Source organism: Hippopotamus amphibius, chromosome 12 (assembly GCF_030028045.1).
Source record: "Hippopotamus amphibius kiboko isolate mHipAmp2 chromosome 12, mHipAmp2.hap2, whole genome shotgun sequence".
Classification (NCBI taxonomy): Eukaryota; Metazoa; Chordata; class Mammalia; order Artiodactyla; family Hippopotamidae; genus Hippopotamus; species Hippopotamus amphibius.
The window spans coordinates 1,572,925-1,594,802 of NC_080197.1; the positions used below are offsets into that span (position 1 = coordinate 1,572,925).

The window sequence follows — 21,878 nt, forward strand, 5'->3', positions numbered from 1 at the left end:
CCGTGCTCGCGAGCGGGACGCCGGGACCTGCGCAGCCGCGGCCGCAGAGGCACGCGGGAAGGGCTCGGCGGAGCGCTCCGGTCCGGCCCCGCCCCGCCGGGAGCCCCGCGCCGCGGCCGTGGAAACAGCGCGGCGCCGACGGTCGTGTCACCGGGGAGGAGACGCCGCGCTGAGGGGAAGAGTGGCTGGCATCGCCTTCCCCGCGACAGCACATAAAAGTGGACAGCACGTTAAATAAACATTCTGTTATTAATCATTAGATATATCAACACCAACAGTCATGTATAAATTAGGAAATAAATGTACAAACGATCTCACAAAGTGCTTTTTAAAATATATACACAACATTCAAGAAGTTCTTAATGTAAGACATTTCAGATTGAAGTTTCGGCGTAAGTGTTTTTGTGTCCTTTTCCTTCAAAAAGTGTTAACACAGCACTTAAAAAATAAATAAAAGGCATATTCCTAGACTGGTAAGGAATAAAACACTATTTTCACAGTTCTCTGAAATATTTAACATTTTCAACGGGAAATTTTAATCCCCAATTGAGTTTGCAAATCAGTTCTATGAAAATTGTCTGGAAAGAACAGAACAAAATCAAGGGAAATGACTTCCTGAATGTGTCATTTAGCAATGAAGGACTCTCAGTAATTTAATACAGAGATGTATTTTTACGCCCTTACCACTGTGAAGGGTTTCTAAAACCCATAGTCTACAAAATAAACACTTCCATCCCAATATACGTGTGGCTGTCTCCACAGAGAGGGGAGAAGGTCTTAGGACAGGACTTGTACTCGACCCGCCCTTTCTTTCCTCTGAGCCCTGGTGCTTCGTCTGGAACACAGCAACAGTAATTGCTGCCCTGTTCCCGGTATGGACTGTAGGAATTCATTCCAGTAAAAACACATTAAACGTGCCTTGTAAACTGTAGAGCATTCAATTCTGGATAAAGAACTACTTTAAATTTTTAAAACAAAAATTAAAATATCACCTTCAGTAGACCTGATATATGAAGAATTAGATTTTTAAAAAATTTTCTTGGTTGTCTTGGAAATATGTCAGCATTTACCCAAAGATGTTTTCAAAGGGGTCATCATAAATACAGATATTTTTATCCAAGTAAAGGTTGTTAAAATGTTCATACGACTTACTAGTGAAATGTAGAATTTTTCCTCTGACCTGACTTTTTCCACACAAGCTGTCCTTAATGTCTGCACAGAAGTTAAAAGGTATTTAACGTCCTAGGAACGTAAAAGTTATTCAAATTTCTCTACCTAAGAGCTTTCCTTCTCATTAGGAAGAACATAGTAAAATCAGTGGTGTTCTTTTAAAAAATTAGATGTGAATTTCAGATGTGCCTAAAAGAAAAGGAACGCTTGCTTGGAGATCTGAATAAGTAGGTCCTGAAAGAAGTAGTATAAAATAAACAACTTGCCAACTGTTTGGAAAATTTGGTGTCAGGATTTTAAATTATAAATTTAGAATTGGGCATATTAAATATTAAAATTCCAGAAATGACCATCAGATAAACAAGGGGCAAAGCCAAAGTAATTCCAGAGAGCTACCCTTTCTTCCCTTCAGCAATGCCACTCTTACTGGGGCAGGCTAATCACACGTTGCCTTCGTGGATTCTTATTTACTTGGAACATAGTCATTGATACCTCTTTACTTTTTAATACAAAAACGTATAACTTTTTGGATAAACAGAATTGGTGAGAGACACAGGTAACGAGTGAGCTCTGGAAATAACGGTTCACAGCCTCTCCAAATGAAGCTTATTTATCCTTTCCAGCGTGTAACAGAAACTGACGCAAATCACAGACGATGCCTCCCGCCCCTCCCCTCCTCGAGGTGCAGGAAGAGGCTGCCACCCAGGGGCTGCGTACACGTGTCCAGCTGCAGTGCGGCCAGTGAATGACAAGTTTACAGCCCACAGTACGACAGGTGCGTGAGAAGAGTCAGACCTAAGGTCTGCTTATACGCGTGCGTGGACTATGGCCTCTTGTAGGTGTGTCCCATCGCTGGACACAGAACACTCTGATGACAGAAGGACCCCTAAAGCTAGCTAGAAACATTGGGGGCAGGGGACAAAAAGGGACCACCTCTCCGTTGCATGGACATACAATACTATACACAGCACCAAATATGTCACACCATCGAAGCGCTGTCTCGCACCAGCGGTGCACGCTCGGTGTCCTACCCCACGTCAAATGTGCACGTTTCACATGCAGACGCTGCGTGGGGCGCAGGGGTAGCCTGCGGGCCGCAGCTCATCAGAACTGTCACCGGCCTGTCCATCCCAGACGGACATGCTGCCACAAGTCTCGACAAGGTTGCTCATCCTTTACTGCTGGTAATTTCCGTACTGGCCCTGCAAGAGACCAAGACACGGGTTGCACCCCAACCCTCCTGTGTAAGAGGGTCCACGCCCAAGGGTAAGACAGACCCCCACCCCAGCCAACACCCAGGACGAGAGGTCGAGGGAGCATAAAAGGCAGGTGACCAAACAGCCTCTGCCCGTTTCCATGAGGCAGGCAGGTAACTGGCTCCCCAGAAGCCGCTGGCCAGTATTGATTTTGGTCAGAGGGTGGAAGATGCGGGTTCACACCGTCACACAGCAGCTCCCTGCGCGGGGCCCGGTCCAGGTGCCTCACGTCACGTCCCCACCCTGACAGGTCTGCGACGGGCTACCCCAGGCACCAACGACCTTGGCACCACTTCCGACACGCTCATAGGACCATTCCAAACTGCTTTCCTAAAGGCCAACAAGGTTTGCGGCCCTAATTACCCTGCCCTGGGCTTGTTTCCTACATGTTGAAAATTCATTGTCTAAGTATAACTGGTTCATCCTTCATCTTCTTCGGGGAGCAGACTGAGAAGCATTTAAAAAATAAAACACAAGACCTTACCTATCAGGTACCTGAGAAAATATCCGTAATCCACATGGTGCACTGAGATTTCATTAGCCGTGTAACAGTCTGCGGTGCCTCTGACCCAGCACTGAAAGCCACCGACCGACAATCACCCTTCGCAAAGGGCTCTCTCCAAAGGAGGCTCCAGAGACGCCCAGGGGTAAGTGTCCTCCCGCCCACTGCCCTGCTCCTGCCCCAAGCTGCAGACACCGTGCCCCTCCTCACCAACTCGCCAACTCGCACGTGACACGCCTGGCTGCCTCCCGTGGCCAGCTCCCTCTCACCCTCACATCCTGGCCCCACGGCACCTCCGCCGGGAGGCCCCTGAACACTTACACTCACCCCTCGTGGGTCTCTCTCCCACCAGGAGGGGCCAACGTCCATCATGTATCGCCTCCAGGTAGGAGTCTGAGAGGCATCTGAAATTTTGCCTGATTTTCTCTCCACAGCCCTCCGCACCCTGAGAAATGGCAACTGCCTGCAGCAGCCGAGGCTGCAATCCCTGGGGTCACCCCGACCTGCCTCTCTGGCACACCCCACACCCAATCTACCAGCAAACCCTGCTGACACCACCTCGGAAGGCACCTGGAGTCCCCCGGCCTCTCAGCTCTCTCCAGCAGCCACTGTGCTGTCACCGAAGCCCCGATGGCCTCCAGGGCCCCACCCCACGCAGGGCAGATCCGGGTCAGCTGGGCCGCCCTGGGAGCCTGAGCGGCTCTGCTCAGGTCTGAGGCCCTCGCTGTCGCCTTAGAGAGGGCCTCCCCGACCTGGTCTAGGCCAGCCCTGCCACCTGTCGCTCTGTGCCTTTGCTCCCTGGTCCTCTTCCCAGAACTACCTGCTGCTGCCCCAGCCTGGGCCCAGACAGTGTCTGGCTGTGCCAGGCGAGATGCAAGCTCTAGCATCTACCCCGTCGCCGTGGCCCCAAACACGTAGCGGACGCCCGACGCTGCCAGGCACACGGGAAGCATCCGAGGTGTGACACAAAAGAGCCAGCTGTGTCTGACCGAAGAGGTGATTTTTAAAAACGTTGCAGGCTCAGAGAATTAACATCCTGCAGGGACCCTGGGAGCCCGTTCACCCTGTCTTATTATTTATTCCTCGTGACCACAGGGGAAGCCTTGGTCACGTCTGATGCACACGGGGCTGCGAGTCTGGAAATGGGCAGGAGCCTTGCCTGCTCGTAGCCGTACGGCCGCTGCTGCTGGGCTGACGGGCCCGTCTGAGACGCTCGGTAGCTTCCGTACTGCTGGCCTTGTCCCTGCTGGTAGCTGGAGTACTGCGAGGGGGCGCCTTGGGCAGGCCCTGGAATAGATGCGGGAGCCGTGAGACCACCCACGCCCCCCGACCTCCCCAGCCCCCAAGACGCTGGCGCCCGTTCTTCCTCCACATTAAACCGGTGCGGTGAAAGCACCACAGCTGGCGGCTGCCCCGAGCCCCGTGTGGCCCACGGCTGTGCCCGCCCCCCACCCGTCAGGGCCTGTTTCCTGGGACCAGTTTACACCAGTCCCGGTGGTCACTGTAAACACGAGACTTTAACACACAGCAAATGGTGAAAACACGCGCGAGACAGTAATCGTGCCTCCGGAGCTTTAGTGGATGGTTTAGGAGGAATTGACAAAGGATGAGTGGTTTTTCCAAAACTGGCTGTTTCTAGGGCTGGGGCAGGGGGAACACTGCAGTCCCAGAAAGAAGAAAGTGCTCAAAACTGAAAGGACAGGGCACAGGCACAACCTGAGCTCCCGAGAGGCAGGGCTGTGATGGTTTGAACAATAAAATTAAGAAGTTTGGATTGTAACCCGCTGTGTAAAATCAATACCAGTGAGCACCTACCAATATAAATAAACGATCAGTAACTAAGTCAATGTGGGATAAGAGACCCATCTTCCCTACAGAAGAATTCCAGACAATCTATGCAGACAGTGCCCCCTCAAGTGGGGCTGGACCCAGTGACACCAGGGTCTGGGGGAGGAGAGGGAAGGGAGCTCGACGGTGGGGAGGCCTGCAGATGCCCTTGACCATGGGACCCAAGGCAGCCTCAGCAGAGGCAAGGCATGCCCACGGGGGCGGGTGCAAAGGCACTTCCCCACCGTGGTCTTCTTTCCAACACCCAGAACCCACGCCAGATGAGCCCAACCTGAGGGGGGGTCTGCCAAGTGCCTGCCCGGCCCGCCTCCAAAGTGCCAAGGTCAAGAGAGATAGGGAAAGTCAGAGGAACTGTCGCAGCCCAAGGAGCCGTGGGGCTGATGTCTTGTGGGATCCTAGACAGAGAAGGGCATGCGGGAAAGCCAGTGAGATCCAAAGAAATTGGGTTCAGTCCACGGCCATGCACCAACACTGGTTTCTTAGCTGTGACCACGGGGCCGCAGTAACAGACAAGGTTAACCACAAGGGACTCTCAGCTCTCCTCGCAGCTATTCCAGAAACCCACAACCGTTGCAGAACAAGAAGCGTGCCGGGCGCCCGCTGGATGACCGCGTGCTGTGACCCCCTTGCCTCTCTTACCATAGCCTTGCTGCTGCCCGGGGTAGCCCTGCTGGCTGGGGTACTGCTGCTGGGAGTACGTCTGCTGCTGGGCCGTGCCCTGCTGGTACCCCGCCTGCTGCTGGCTGTACTGCGAGTTTCCTGCAGAGGGAAGGAGACACGAGCGCATTTCCAGAGAGCAATGGCAGCTCCGTCGTCCTTCGAGGCACGGGCAGCTTTGGGTGGCCTAGACCAAGTCCACTGCTCCAGTACCTCTTCGCCACAAAAATTCGAATTATTTTATTATATTGGGTTGGCCAAAAAGTGCCTTCACTTTTAAAGTAAACATAAAAGACACCTTTTTCATTTTCACCAAGAACTTTATTGAACAATGTAGTCAGCGTTTTGTTCCTCTACCTTCTGCCATTTTTCAGGCAACTTCATGATTCCATCTTCCCAAAACTTTTTACCTTTTGGAGCAAAGAACAGTTCCAGGTGCCTTTTACAGTCTTCCAGGGAATTGAAATTTTTTCCATTAAGAGAATTTTGTAAAGATCGAAATAAATGGAAATCTGAAGGTGCAATGTCTGGTGAATATGGCAGATGAATCAGAACTGCCTGATCATCAAAGAAACACGTGGTCTTGCGTTATCCTGATGGAAGATTATGCGTTTTCTGTTGACTAATTCCGGACACTTTTCATAGAGCGCCGCTTTCACTTGGTCTAATTGGGAGCAGTACTTGCTGGAATTAATCGTTTGGTTTTCCGGAAGGAGCTCATAGTAGAGGACTCCCTTCCAACCCCACCACATATACAACATCACCTTCTGTGGATGAAGACTGGCCTCTGGTGTGGTTGGTGGTGGTTCATTTCCCTTGCCCCACGATCTCTTCCGTTCCACATGGTTGTATAGGACCCACTTTCCATCGTCTGTCACAATTTGTTTTAAAAATGGACCGTTTTCATTACATTTCAGTAGAGAATCGCATGTGGAAATATGGTCAAGGAGGTTTTTTTGCTTAACTTAGTGGAACCCAAACATCAGAGCGAGGAACGTAACTAAGCTGGTGCAAATGATTTTCAGCCTGATCTGGGGATTTTGAGTGTGTCGGCCTCTCCCGTGTGGTGTAATGTTGACTGTTCTCAGTTAATGTCTCGATCTGATTGCTGTCATCTTCTACTGGTCTGCCCGACCGTGGAGTGTTGTCCAGCGAGAAATCTCCGGCAGGAAACTTCACAAACCACTTTTGACACATTCCATCAGCCACAGCACCTTCGCCACACACTGCACAAATCCTTTTTTTTGCATTTCAGTTGCGTCTTTACCTTTCTTGAAATAATAAAGCATCACATGCTGAAAATGTTGCTTTTTTCTTCCATCTTCAACGTTAAAATGGCTACACAAAAATCCACCAATTATAAGTTTATTTTAAATGCACACGGATATGACAGCTGTCACAATACAGTCTCACAAAAGTGTTTCGAATGAAGTTGAAGACAACTGTGTGCTACTAGAGCCAGCTTATGGGGAAACGGAAGGAACTTTATGGCCAACACCCTACTTTCTCTCTCATAGAAACGCAAACGTGCAGCCGAGAGGAGAAGGTTAATGCAATGCAGACAAATAGCAACAGCTGTGCTGTGAGAAAACCGTGTCCCCCAGAAGAGCTGTTGACGTCCTGACCCCAGGAACCTGTGGCCTTATTTGGAAATAGGGTCTTTGTCGATGACCTTAATTAAGGGGGGGCCCTAATCCACTGGCTGATCATGAGAAGCAGGAGATCTGGCTGCAGACACAGGGAAAGGCCATGTGACCCCAGAAGTTTCGGGACACCCTCGTTTTCTTGGCAGAGTGCAAGCCAGGGTTCCAGCTCAGACCTGTCATGTGTTTCTCCTTTGATTTGATGGATGAAAAGAGGCAGAAACCTGCCTCTGTGTTCTGCCTCTATATGTGGGTAAAGTCCCAGAGATGTTTTAGGTTCACTTTTTTCTTCCCCCCAGAGAAAATGCCTTAATTCTCATTTTCAAAACTTTTACTAGCCAGCCAACACCCGAGCTAAAAGCCTCATTTTGGAAGAAAGCTCATGGTAAGAAAAATAATTTGGGAAAGTAGTAAACGTATTACCAAATAATTACCAACAGTTAAGGGGGGTATTAACAACCATTTAAAACTCCTTCTACACCTGTACTGGAAAAGAACCTAAAAAGAGAATATATATATATACACACGTACATATATGTATATATATACACATTTATAACTGAATCACTGCTGTATACTTGAAACACAACATTGTAAATCAACTTTAAATGAAAGTTTAAAAGTAAATAAATAAAAATAAAAATCTTTCTACAGTCTTCCTAATGCAGTTCTCAAGAGTTTTTGATTGGTGTAGAGATTAAACTCCATTCAGTTTTCAAAACACCTTTATAAAAAGATCAATTTAAGTCTAGTTTCATTGTTTTCTTTCAAATAAGGCTTTGCTCTTCAAAACCACAGTGCCTGGCCTTTAATCTGCAGTGTGTTGGGTCCTACTCTACGTGAGACCCCATCCTCGAGCAGGAGCAGGTAGGGGCCAAGGGGACCCAGGAGTGTTTACCCCTCTGTGGCAGCAGACAGCCAATGAACAGCCCAGCCAGAAAAGGAGCACTGTTTGTTGCTTTCTTGTTGTTCTTTTCTTTAATCAAAACATGTTCCGGAAGCAAGAAACAAGGCACAGTGATAAGAGGCCTGGTTATAAACACTGGTACCCAAAGGACCCATTGTTTTTACTTTATTTTTCCAGCTGTAAATAACTTCCCTTTTCTGGGAGCAGTAAAATGTAAGTATTTTAAAACTGGGATCCTGATAACATACATTTTATTTATTTATTTATTGGCTGCATTGGGTCTTCATTGCTGTGAACAGGCTTTCTCTAGTTGCAGCAAGCGGGAGCTACTCTTTGTTGTGGTGCGAGGGCTTCTCAGTGTGGTGGCTTCTCCTGTTGCAGAACACGGGCTGTAGGCTCGCAGGCTTCAGTAGTTGTGGCACGTGAGCTCAGTAGTTGTGGCGCACAGGCTTAGTTGCTCCACGGCATGTGGGATCTTCCCGGACCAGGGATTGCACCCGTGTCCCCTGCATTGGCAGGCGGATTCTTAACCACTGCACCACCAGGGAAGTCCCTGATAACATACATTTTAAAATAGCTCTAGACTTCCTAGGTGGCGCAGTGGTTAAGAATCCACCTGCCAATGCAGGGGACACGGGTGCGATCCCTGGTCCGGGAAGATCCCACATGCCGTGGAGCAACTAAGCCTGTGTGCCACAACTACTGAGCCTGTGCTCTAGAGCCCGTGAGCCACAACTACTGAGCACGTGTGCTGCAACTACTGAAGCCCACGCACCTAGAGCCTGTGCTCCACAACAAGAAAAGCCACTGCAGTGAGGTGCCCATGCACCACAAAGAAGAGTAGCCCCCCTCGCCACAACTAGAGAAAGCCTGCGTGCAGCAACAAAGATCCAACACAGCCAATAAATAAATAAATAAATAAATTTATTTATTTAAAAAAAATTAACAGCTCTATTGAGAGTGAATTCACATAGAAAGCCTTAAAACCCCACAAGGAAGTTCACTTTCCAGCTGTGCAGAACAACGAAGGAACACATGCTCTACGACACGGGCCAGCTCCTCTCCAAGGTGGCCCCGAGGAACCTGCTGGGTCTTTCTGATTGGTCACCATCTAAGGAAACACCTTGACCTCTGCTCCCTCCTCACAACCATGACCGGTCCCAGCAACGATGGCCGATGGGACAGCCAATGGCTGAGGAGGCATCAGTGACCAGGGCAGACCCGGGCTGACTGTCCTGTGTCTCCCGAGAAATGCACTGGAGACTTGGCAGGTTTCCTCCAGGGCTTCAGAGAGTTCTGGGGTCAGTGTGCACATTCTCATGTCTCACAGCCCCTCTTCTCTTTCTGTGATAACAGGTAAAGGAGCTAACTCACAGCGGTGGCCACTGAGGCCTGGATACAGCAGGTGTGCAATGATTGAGAACCCGATGAGCTCTGACGCACTCAGGACGCACCCTCAACCCGGGCCCAGATCCCAGCAGAAGACAGGCCTGTGTGGACAGCTCTGAAAGGAAAGAGGCAGGACTTCTTTGAACGAGCCTGAGCGACGCCCCGGAGGGTTTAGCGGGAGCAGCAGAGCTGGGGAGCCCGGACTGCTCTTCCCAGAACCGCCTGGGACGGCGACAGTGGCTGCAGGGCCGTCCCTCCACCACCAGCAAATACAAAGACTTCTCTTGTTCTTCTTCTCCTTCTCATTTGTTTCTTTCTTTAAGAATCTTGCAACATTCTGCGATGTGGCCGTGAAAAAAGGAACCACTTATTTGTGAAAGAAGAGGCTGGTGTTGTCATTAAATGCGGCAGGAACGTGGCTGCAGAACAGCCAGAGGCACAAACACACGAGGGTGATGACCGACCTGGCTATAAAACTTCGCTGTCAAGCAAGGAAGAGGCAGCGTCTGGGGCAAAGCCGTCCCCACTGTCCTCGATGCCCACTCACAGTCATCACTGCCATCGGGAGAAACGTGGAGAAACGCCCCAAACGGTGGCTCTGTGACCCCAGGACTGGGGGGGTGTGGGCGGGTCTGGGCGGCCACAGCGTTAGTGCTTTGATTTTCAGTGACAGCCAGTAATATTTAATATTTTAAAGTTTGACTTCAAAATGGGCAATTTGGAAACATAAAAACAAACCAAGCCCGCCTCCAACAGGTCCAGGGAAGAAGGCCAGGCCTGCGCCACCTCGCCATCACCCCCACCCCTGTCTCGGGCATTTCTCCAGAGTGTGTTTACTGTGTGTGTGCTCTTAGCTCACTTTGTTTTTACACAGAAGGCAGCACCCAGACATCTTGGTCCTGTACACCTGGCATGACCCAGGGAACCTGCCACAGTAGCGCCCAGTGGACACTGGCTCTGTCTTGCAAACCTCGCAGAGAGGAAATGTCATCGGGACTTCAAGGCTTCCACGGAGGGCTCTGCAGTGGCCCCAACAGCAACAGTGTCCCGCTCAGCTTGGCCGGCCCCACATCCCCTCACCCGATCCAGCTGGGTCGGCTGTGCCCTGGCCTCTCCCTGGCACTGGTCCCCTCGTTCCAGGGACCTCACAGGGTGCTCGCCAGATACCACCTCCTGTGGACAACCTGTGCCCCTCAAGGTTCCTCATCCCGCTGGGGGGCAAATCTAATTACTGGGAAGTTCTTTATGTCGCTTCAGGCTGCCCCCATCACTCCCACTCAGCACCCCTGTGCTTCTCGGGGCCACAGGCCATGTGTGCCCCCAGTCCTCTCAAAGCAACCCCCACCTCTCACCCTAAACAAGACCTGGCAGGCCACCCACAGAGGGATGGCCAGTACCGTGTAACGTGTGTGGTCCCATGTGGGAGTCATTAAGAAGATGGAACGAAACACTTCTAGATCCAGGAGGAAACCACGTGCCACATATGCCTTAAAAGAAGCTGGAATGTTCCAGCAAAGCCCTCATCGAGGTGGAAGGCAGGCATGCGTGACCCAACATGAGGACTTCCACAAGCTCATTCTGGCCGGCAGTGTGGAAGGCGGGAGGTGGGAGGGCCCAGAGGGCCCCCACACCCTGTGTCCCGTGGAGGAGGCTGGGCCCGCTTCCCCAGAGGGGGAGGGGAGCAGGGCTGTGGGAGGGGACGTGGGGAGTTAGTTTTATTGGCTACAGACTGGGAAGAGGAGAAGGTTCTGGAGATGATGTGGTGGTGGTGGTTGCACAACAATGTGAATATACCACTGAGCTGTGTGCTTAAAAATGGTTAAAATGGTAAATTTATGTTTTTACAACTTAAAAAAGTCACCCGAAAAGTCATGTTTTCCAGTCACCCGTTCTGTACGTATCATCCATCTTTTCCTCCCCGGGGCCCCTGGCAGCGCTGACGCCGTCCCCACTCCTGACGCCCAGACCAGGGGACCCGGGTCACCTGTGAGCCAAGCGGCTCCTGCCCTCTCAGGTCCCCGGGGGCTGCGGGAAGTCCCTCCACCCAAGGGCCCGGGGCCAGCTGGCACCTGCCTGAGAACCGATAACGTGCCTGTTTCTTCATAAATCCGTGTTTGGTGACGCCACCTTGGCGGCGTCATCAGCCCCTGTCCCCCGTTTCCACAGGCCCTGCACCCACCAGGCCCGGAACCTGAGGCCCGGCCGCCTTACCGCCCTCGTAGTAGTGCTGCGTGGACTCCTCGAACGACCGGTCGTAGCTCTGCTCCGTGTAGGACGCCGGCTGGTAGGCGTAATCGCCATGTCCTGCAAGCAAACAGGCGCCCTGCAGTCAGCGGAGACCCTGGCTGCCCGGGCCCGGGAGAGACCCCGTGAACTCAGCCGTCAGTCAGGAGAGCCTGGCGCCAGGCGCGGGTCCAGTTTCCCTAGACGGAGCCCACGGAAGTGCTTCCTGACGTCTGGCAGCCACGGTTCCCTTACTTCAAGGCGCAGGCGGCCACCTGCTCCTCGAGGCAGCATGAGGACCGGCATGCTGCGGTTTACAGGCGCCCTCGGTGCCCGATGTGTGACCACACGTGGCCGTGAGCTCTTAATGTCGCTACACAGTCACCATCCCACCGCTGCCGGCTCCCGTTGGAGCGCGTGACCCCTCGTGAGGCCCGGTCACCGTTGCACGGAGGGGCCACGGCTTGCCCGGCCCTGGTCTCAGCCACCTGTTGCCCTGCCTGGGGGGTCCTCCCCAAATCCTACCCGTCCTCTGCGGCCACGTTAAACGCCACCTCCACAAACCCTGGGGCTATTTAAGGATGCCCGAAAGGTGACATGGAAGAGGAAGATAACCGGCAGAAGCTGTACCTGAGCAGCTGGGAGGCAGTGTCAGGAGACAGACCGTCGGCTCACGTCTGTCACCTCCCTGAAGGCGTCTCACAGTGAGCTCATGTCCTCAGATGACTGCACACCCAGCCCTGGGGGGCCAGTGCTGGAAGCGTCTCTCAGCAGTGACCAGTCCCCCCACCCCCAAAGGCGACTCTGGGTGCTTTGCTGGCGGGTGTCTGGGTGCCGGGGTCTGCACTGGGAACAACCGGGGGGCAGCAGGCAGAAGCCGCTGTGGCCTCACCGTCGGGGTAGTACTGCTGGCTCATGGGCTCTGAGGCGGCCTGGCCGTGGCCGTACTGCTCGCCGGTGTAGTACTCCTCCTGGCCCAGGTACTGCTGGGACGAGCCTAGGGGACAGCGCTGGATGTCACCTCCCCGACGGGCACCCTGTCAGGAGACACCCCACCAGCCGTGCCCAGGGGACACTGGGCGTCCTGCCCCACGTCCAGCCCCCAGGACCCCGGCCCGTGCACGCCGCCCCTCGCCCACTGGCTCCCTGCACCGAGGGCGGGGCCTCACCTTGCTGGGAGGGCCGGTAGGGCGCCAGGGGCCGCTGCCCCATCACGCTGCCCCCCTGCCCGGTCTGGCCCATCATGGCCATGGACTGGCCCTGGTAGTGCTGGCTCCCGCCCTGCGCCGTGCTGTAGTGGGACGAGGCCGCCTGCTGGTGCATCATGGACACTGGGGGACACGACAGACCCCACGTAACCCGAGACGCTCCCAGGCGGCACCCCCCAGACCTGCCCGCGCCCTCCTCGCTGGCTGGGCCGGGGCTGGGCAGTTCTCCTGCGGCCCCTAGGAGGCCAGCCGGGAGGCCACATCACCCTGCCTGTTCTGCCGGCCAACGCGCCTCTGGGCAACTCATAAGATGGGAAATGCCGGCCCCCACGCCCCCAGCTCCCCAAGGCTGGTCCTAGAGGAGCCTCTCGCCGCCCCCCGCCCCCCACCAGACTCAAGGGCCCCGCTGGAGGCTCTGCCTGCCTGTCCTTCCCTGCCGCCCCTTCTCCAGGGCAGCGCCGTCCAGCACATGGGGACGTGAGCCACGTCAGGGAACGAAAAGAAACAGGTGAATCTACTTCAGTAACATTTTATTTGACTCAATATATCCAAAATGGGTTGCTGTGAATGTGTAATTAACGTAACAAGGAATACGGAGCTACCTCACATCCTCGTTTTCCGTTCTCAGCCTTCGAAACCGGGTGTGTCTGACACGCGTAGGAAACCCCAGTTTGGACCCGACGCCCCTCAGGTGCGCGGGGCTCCCGCGGGGCTCCCACCGGCCCCTCCGCCTGCCCCGCGTGCCTCCCGCTCCCACGCGCTGGCCACGCTGTCCCCGCCCGCGTGGGCCCCACCCTGTCCTCCCGTGGGGCGCCCGCCGCCCTCCTCACAGCCTCCCCTGAAGCCAGCGTGGGAGCGGCCCAGCCCCCCACCCGCCGGGCCCGCCCCGTGCCCGACGGGGAGCTGACGGAGGAGGGCGGCCCTGGGGCCCGCGGGCCCCGCAGGGCGTACCTGGGTTGGACGGCATGTTGATGTTGGCCCGGGACACGTAGTTGCTGATGGCGCCCTGGCCCTGCAGGGGGATGGTCTGCGAGGCCGGGCCCGAGTGGCTGTAGCCGGGCCCCGAGCCGTGGCCGCTGCCGGACATGCTCATAGAGGTGGTGGGCAGCGTGCTCTGCGCCGTCTGCTGCAGGGACACGTGGTTCGGACCTGCCGGGGGGCGGGCGGGGTGCTGAAACCCACCGAAGGCCACCTCTGACGGCGGCCCCGGCCCCACGCTAGCCCCCCCACCCCAGGTTCCTTCAAGCGACGGCGGGGAAGGAGGCTGACCACGGTCAAGGGCGCGATGAGCGAAGACTCGGGCACGCGACCAAGACACGCACCCACGTGCTGAGAGCGCAGAGGCCGCCTGCTCCCTGCTAGTTCATCAACGGTTCCTGACGGCTAGGAACGGCTCTCAGCCCCAGCACGGGACCCCCGCACGGAAGCCCGCGCTCTGAGGTGATGTGGTCCCCAGTGTCGCAGCCGAGAGGGGACCTGGAATAAGGGCTTTCTCCCTCCGCGTGTCGCCCCGCGCACATGCGCCTGCGGCAGGGCCTCCGGGAGGACAGGGTCCCCACCGCAGCACCGGCCCCCCGGAGCCCGGCTGGGGAGCCCGTTGTCCTCCGGGAGGAACCCCGAGCCCGACGCGCCGGGGCGGCTCACCGTTGCCGATCTGGGCCTGCATGAGGGAGGAGGGCGGCAGGCCCGCTCCAATGGCGTCGCTGAGGCTGCCCTGCGCGTGCAGGCCCTGGCCCGAGCCACTCTGGGACAGCCCTCCGGGGCCCAGCGTCAGGCTCTGGGTGGGCGGCTGTGGCAACGGGAAGGTTACGAGAGGAGGGTCAAGGTGGAGAACAGCCACCAGAAGCCACTCCGGGGACTCAGCGGCCCAAGACGCACAGCCACACTTCACAGCTACCTGGCGAACGCCTCCCAGATGGACCACCACCCTCACACAGCTGGACGATGCCGACCTCCAGGCCGGACACCCCGGGCCGAGATGGAAATGATACACCACGTGCTCCCCGAGCTTATAACTCACACCCGGAGGTTCAGAGCTGGTGCCCTCTGTCCTGGAACTCAGGCAACTGCGTGCGTCCATCTCGCCCTGCCCCACACCCCTCCCCACCCCCTTGGTCTCGGCTGCCCGGCCGTCTCTGTCCCTCACACCCGCTGTGCCCCAGGGCCCTGGCACAGCCTGTCCTGTGCCTCAGCACCAGGCTCCCAGGGTATCCGCCCCCCACCCCAAGCCCACCTCTGTGATCACGAGATGTAGACGGGACAAGGAGCTTACCAATGACCCCCCAGCACCCTCATCTCCCAGATCTGGACCCAACAGCAGCCCCGAAGGTTTGGACCAAGGCTGTCTACACCTGGGCACCCCCCACCCCTTGGCGGGCACTCACGGCGGGCAGCAGGGACTGCATGTTCTGGTTAGAATCCGCGATTGTGGCCAGGTAGACGAGGTTCCGGTGCAAGATCTGCTGGTACCTGCAGGCAAGGGCGCAGGTGAGGGGAGGAGGCTGCCCTGCCCTGCAGGCAAGTCCCGGGGTGGGGGTGGGGGGCAGGCAGCACAGCGCCCTGTGATCCAGGATGGACTGTGGGGGGCTGGGGAGGTGCTACCGGGTCTGTTCAGAGAATGGGGTTGGGGGTGGTTCAGGGGGAGGTGGGACCCAGGGGGACACAGGAGGGGCTGCCAGGGGACGAGCCTCCACAGGTGGACCCCGGTATAGGGCTAACTTGACACCCCAGGCCCCGGAGAGGCACCAGCACCAGTGACGGCAGCTCACGCGCCCACTCGGCGCCCAGCCCTGAGCCACACGAGGCCCCGCCTGGAGGAGCTTGCTGCCGCCTGGTGCAGCCAGCCTGGGCCCCTCAGCGGGCCATTCTCCCCCACACTCCCATTTCCCTCCAAAGCCGCCCATCTCTCCTTGGAGAGCACCCGGGGGGAGCTGGCCCAGCAGGTTAGCAGACCCTGTGGCCCCACTTGCTCAGGCCACGGAGCCGCAGAGGCAGCTGGGAGGGGCAGGGCGGCCGCGGCCACTCACTGGGTGCACTCAGCCGTCTTGCCCTTGCTCTGATAGTCGAGGATGCACTGGATCAGGTGGTGGTTCTCATCCAGCATCTGAAGGAGAAGCACACGTGAGTGCGGGAACATGGCGCATCTGCGGGTGGCCCGCTGCGGGGCTCGGAGCGCGGGCTCACGGCTCATGAGGCCCAGCGGTGCCCGTCAGCAGAACTGCCCCCCACGGCCCCAGCCAGCAGGGCCGAGCACTTTCCACATCCCTGTGCCAAGCACGCAGCCCTGCAGGCACCTGCGTCCACCCCCCGACCCTATCCAGGTTCTTACTCCGCAGAGGAAAACCCGTAGCCTGCAGGACGCGTTTTCTAGGGCCCTTGACCCTGGTGCATCTGTCAAGCGAGGGTGAATCCGGAGTCTGGAGAGCGTGAGGCCCGCAAATCACCATCACACAGCGGGACTCCTGGGGGAGGCAGCCTGCACCCCTGCGAGCATCTCTGAGACCCACGAAGCTGCCTCCAGGACAGCCATGTGGGGACGGCACCTGGGTGGCCCCCAGAGACTAGGAGGGGACTGAGGCCACAGGAGAGGAAGGAAGGTAGGTCTCCTGGGAGTGTGGGTGCGGCCGCAGGTGGTCAGCCAGGAGGTCCCGCGTAGACAGTCCCCTTGGACGTGGGGTGGGGGTGGGGGGACCAAGTGCTGAGGGCCTGCCCCACCACCACTCGCCTCTCCCTCCCCGCTCAGCCTCTGAGCCTCAGGGCTGGTTTCTCTTGGGATTTTTTAGTTACCACCTCCTGCTCTACACTTGACTGTTTTCTCCCCACGGTGGAGAAGTGCCCCAAGTTCAGCCATTCCCACCGTAGGCCGAGGAGCCGGCCCAAGATGAGGAACCACCAGGGGGCGCTCTGGGCCGGGGCTCCCGAGGGTGCGCGCCCGTAGGCAGGCAATGAAACCCATGAGCACTGGGCACCCTGGCCGTTTTCCCAGGAAGAGTTTCTCAGATTAATCAAGAAAGGAAAACAACCACAAAAGGCTGTGTCCTCTCCCTCTCAGAGCCACCTTTGGAAGCTCCACGGGCTCTACCTCCTGGACTCATGATGCCAGGCGGGAATTCTCTCCCAAGGCCACATGGCATGCATGGGATGCCCATTTCAGTGTCACTTGTATCAGCTCGAAAAAGGGGTACACTTAATGCTCAGTGGCGGGATGACAGGAAAACCACAGGAGGAGATGTTAACCAGCCATTAGGAACATTTCTGTAGTTTTTATAAGCATGAAAAATATTACGGTGCTAGGATTTTTTTTCTTTTTTTTGGTTGCACTGGGTCTTCGTTGCTGCCTGTGGGCTTTCTCTAGTTGCCGGGAGCAGGGGCAAATCTTCGTTGCAGTGCGCGCTTCTCACTGCAGTGGCTTCTCTTGCTGTGGCTCGCAGGCTCTAGAGCGCAGGCTCAGTAGTTGTGGCGCATGGGCTTAGCTGCTCCGCAGCATGTGGGATCTTCCCGGACCAGGGGTTGAACCCCGTGTCCCCTGCACTGGCAGGCGGATTCTCAACCTCTGCGCCACCAGGGAAGTCTCCTAGGACTTTTTTTTAAAAGCCAGGTACTGTACTATCAGTATCAGTGAAGTTATGAAAAAAAGACTAGGACACGTCAGGGGGAGGATGGCGGGCTGGGTGTGGGCTGAGCTTCAAAGAATTCAGTTTGGAAGAGCAAGAACTGAATTAGCAGAACCCAGTGCGCCGGATGTGATACAGACCCGCACTGGGGACCCACCAGCCTTGGGAGGGTTGAGACTCGGGGGACCTTCCCCACAGCGACCTGGCAGGAGACCCTGAGGGGGAGTCAGGGAAAATGACCAGCCCAGGAGGAAAGTGCCAGATAATGACAGCAGGGGGACACCTCCAGTCAAGACCTCAAATGGGTGACCTGCACAAGTGTTTAAGGAAACCTGTAAATTAGATCAAACAAAACCGGCTACAGAAGCCAAAAGCTGGGGGAGACGAAGATTATGCAAGAAGGACACAAAATACAAAAAGAAAGAAAACCCCAACGATTATTAACATCCTCAAAGACAAAAGAACTTATTTGATCTTTTTTTTTTTTTTTTTAAGGTGCTATTAAACACAACAGAGAAAGAACAAAAAGGGCTCTGGGGTATTTAAAATATATCGACCACAGCAAAAAAAAATCGACAGAAGGGTTGGAACATGAAGTAGTAGAAAACTCCTAGACAGCAGTGCAAAGACCAAAGTAAGAAACAGAAAGGGTAATGAAATTGAAGAACAATCCAAACGGCCAAAAGCAATTCTTCCAGGACTTTTAGACAGACAGAAAGGGGACTTCCCTGGTGATTCAGTGGTTAAGAATCCGTCTTCCAATGCAGGGGATGTGAATTCAATCCCTGGTTGGGGAGCCAAGATCCCACAGCACACCTCAACGAAAAGATCCTGCATGTTGCAACTAAGACCCAACGCAGCCAAAAATAAATAAATATTAAAAAAAAAAAAAAAAAGACAGAAAGGGAGAAAGTCATCCAAAAATAATTGTTCAAGACTTTTCCCCGCTCTGGGACTTCCCTGGTGGCACAATGGTTAAGAATCCGCCTGCCAATGCAGGGGACACAGGTTTTATCCCTCATCCGGGAAGATCCCACATGCCGAGGAGCAGCTAAGTCTGTGCACAACTACTAAGCCTGTGCTCTAGAGCCCTCAAGCTGCAACTACTGAGCCTGCACGTCTAGAGCCCGTGCTCTGCAACAAGAGAAGCCACCGCAATGAGAAGCCCACACACCACAACAAAGAGTAGCCCCTGCTCGCCACAACTAGAGAAAAGCCCATGCACAGCAACGAAGACTCAACACAGCCAATAAATAAATAAATTTATTATTTTTTTAAAAAAAGACTTTTCCTCAGAACTTGAAGCATGAGAATGTCCAGGTGGAAATGTTCTCAAAGGGTCCAGCTTGACAAACACACTGGGGCAGACAGACACTTCAGGCAGCAAAGGAGCAATGACCCGATTCCGAGGAAGAATCTATAGGAGTGATGACCAGATCAAAAGCAGGAAATCCTGAGTGATGACCAAATCTTTGAGAGACTTCCAGAAGAGGGCTGACAGGAACCTAAGAGAGATACTGAGGAGGTATGACCCCATCCTGAGGGAGACTGTCTGAGGAGGGATGACAGACCTTGAGGGAGACTTCCTGAGTGGAGATACCCCAATCCTGAGGGAGAATTTCAGAGGAGTGATGACCTGATCCTGAGAGAGACATCCTGAGAAGGGGTGATCTGATCCTGATGGCTTTCTGAAGAGGACTGTTGGGATCCCAAGGGGACAATCTGAGGAGGGATGACCCGATCCTGAGAGAGACTTTCGGAAGAAAGATGAACGATCCTTAGAAAGATTTTCTGAGTATATAGAAAAATGGTACAAATCAACCAGTTTGCAAGGCAGAAATAGAGACACAGATGTGGAGAACAAGCATATGGACACCAAGTGGGGAAAGTGGGGTGGGAGGGGGGGTTGGGGGAGGATGAATTGGGAGATTGGGATTGCCATACATACATTACTAATAAAAAAATATCAAATTGTACACTTTGGATATATGCAGTTTATTGTATGTCAATAAAAGTTCTTAAAGACTTTCTGAGAATGACCTGAACCTGAGGTAGACTTTCAGAAACAAAATGACCTGCTACTTAGAAAGACTTTCTGAGAAGGGATGACCTAATCCAAGTGAGTGAGACTTTCTAAAGAGGGATGACCTGATCCTGAGAGAGACTCTTGAGGAGGGATGGTGCAAACCTGAGAGGACTTTCTGAGGATGTATAAACCGATACTAACGGAGACTTCCACAGAGAGATGACCTGATCCTGAAGGAGACTTTCTGAGGAAGAATGTTCCAGTCCTGAGGGAGGCTTCCTGAAGAGGGATGGCCCAAATCAGACAGAGACTTCCTAAGGAGGGACAACTGTATCCTTGGAAAGACTTTCTGAGAGGGATTACTCAACCCCCAGGGAGACTTTCTGAAGAGAATGGCCTAACCCTGAGGGAGACTTTCGGAAAATCATGACCCGATCCTGTGGGAGAAATTCTGAGGAGTGATGACCTGATCCTGAGAGACAAGTTTCTGAGGAAAGATAACCTGATCCCGAGAGAGACTTCAAAGATGACCTGATCCTGAAGATGACTTCCTGAGGGGAGATGATCCATTCTGAGGGGGACTTTCTGAGGAGGACTTTCTGAGGAGGGATGATCCAATCCTAAGAGAGATTTCCTGAGGAAGGATTAGCCAATTCTGAGGGGGACTTTCTGAAAATAATAACCTGAGGGAGACTTCCTGAGGAGGACTGACAGGATCCTGAGGGGACAATCTGAGGGAAACTTCCTGAGGGGAGATGACCTGACCCTGAAGGGAACAGGAGTGATGACCCGATCTTGAGAGAGACTTTGAGAAAAGAGATGACCTAACGTGACAGAGACTTTCTGAGAAGGGATGACTTTAATTGTGATGGAGATTTTCTCCGGGGAGATGACCTGACCTGAGAGAGAATTTCTGAGAAGAATGGCCAGACCCTGAGGGAGACTTCCTGAGAAGAGATTACGATCCTGCAGGAGACACCCTGAGGTGGGATGACCCAATCCTTAGAAAGACCTTCTGAGGAGGGATAACCTAATCCCTGAGGGAGGCTTTCTGAAGAGAATGACCTGACCCTGAGGAAGACTTTCAGAGGAGGGATAACTCGATCCTGAGGGAGACACTGTGAAGGGGGATGAGCCCATCCCAAGGGAGACTACCTGGGGTGGGATAACTTGATCCTGAGGGAGTCTTTCTGAGTGGAGATGACCTGTTCCTGAGGTACTTTGTGAGGAGGGATGACCCGATCCTGAAGGAGACTTCCTGAGGAGAGATGACCTGATCCTTAGAAAGACTTTCTGAGTTGGATGACCTAATCCTGAGTGAGACTGTCTGAGGAAAATGACCCAAGCCTTAGAAGGATTTTCTGAGGAGGGATAACCCAAACCTGAGAGAGACTTTCTGAAGACAATGATGTGACCCTGAGGGAGCGTTTCCAAGGAGAGATGACCTGATCCTGAGGGAGACTTTCAGAGGAGGGCTAACCTAATCCTGAGGGAGACCTTCTAAGGAAGATTGTTGGGATTCTGAAGGAGACAATTCTAGGAGAAATGACCCGATCCTCAGGGAGACCTTCTGAGGAGGGATGTCCTAATCCTGAATGAGACTTTCCAAGGAGAACTGATGGGATCCCTCCTCTGAAAGTCCCCCTCAGGATTGGGTCATCTCCCCCCAGGAAGTCTCCCTCAAGGTCAAGTCATTCTCTTCAGAAAGTCTCCCTTGGGATTGCGTTATTCCTCCTCAGGTCTTTCTAAGGATCGGGTCACCCTCCTCAGAGTGTCTCCCTCAGGATCAGGTCATCCCTCCTTAGAACCTCTCCATCAGGACTGGAGTCACGCCCCCTCAGAAGTTGGCCTCAGGTTCAGTCATCTCTCCCCAGAAGTCTCCCTCAGAATTGGGTCATCCCGCTTCAGAAAGTCTCCCTCAGATTCAGGCCATCCCTCCTCAGGAAGTCTCTCTCAGGGTCAGGTTATTCTCTTCAGAAAGCCTCCCTTGTGACTGGGTTATCCCTGCTCAGAATGTCTAAGGACCTGGTTGTCCCTCCCTAGGAAGTCTCCCTCAGAATGTGGTCACCTCTCCTCAGAGTGTCTCCAAGATCAGGTCATCCCTCCTTAGGAACTGTCGCTCAGGATTGGGTCATCCCTCCTCAGACTGTCTCCCTCTTTCTGAGGAGGGATGACCAAATCCTCAGGGAGACTTTCTGAGAATGGCCAGACCCTGAGGGAGACTTCCTTTAGGTGGAATGACCCGATCCTGAGGGAGAATTTCTGAGGGGAGATAACCCGATCCTGAGGGATGGTTTCTGAGGAGTGATGACCTAATCCTGAGAAAGACTGCCTGAGGAGGGATGGCCCAAAAAAGAGGGAGGAATTACTCGATCCTTAGAAAGACTTTCTGGGTAGGGATAACCGGATCTGAGGGAGACTTTCTTAGGAGAATGG

The 21,878-nt window shown here is 54.3% G+C and overlaps 1 protein-coding gene across 2 annotated transcripts in view; it reads right to left on the reverse strand.

Moving 5' to 3' along the window:
* Positions 1 to 244: 244 nt before the first annotated feature.
* Positions 245 to 21,878, reverse strand: part of SS18L1 (SS18L1 subunit of BAF chromatin remodeling complex) — a 34,318-nt gene continuing 12,684 nt past the window's right edge. Inside the window, exons 2-11 of one of the 2 annotated variants that reach the window (XM_057701481.1) lie at positions 15,830 to 15,906; positions 15,188 to 15,272; positions 14,448 to 14,592; positions 13,755 to 13,952; positions 12,765 to 12,926; positions 12,488 to 12,592; positions 11,584 to 11,676; positions 5,416 to 5,535; positions 4,088 to 4,215; positions 245 to 2,372 (exon numbers count right to left, since the gene is read on the reverse strand). In XM_057701481.1, the coding sequence (XP_057557464.1) occupies positions 2,346 to 2,372; positions 4,088 to 4,215; positions 5,416 to 5,535; positions 11,584 to 11,676; positions 12,488 to 12,592; positions 12,765 to 12,926; positions 13,755 to 13,952; positions 14,448 to 14,592; positions 15,188 to 15,272; positions 15,830 to 15,906 (1,140 nt within the window). In that variant the 3' untranslated portion in view covers positions 245 to 2,345. The other variant, XM_057701480.1, reaches the window with a different exon arrangement.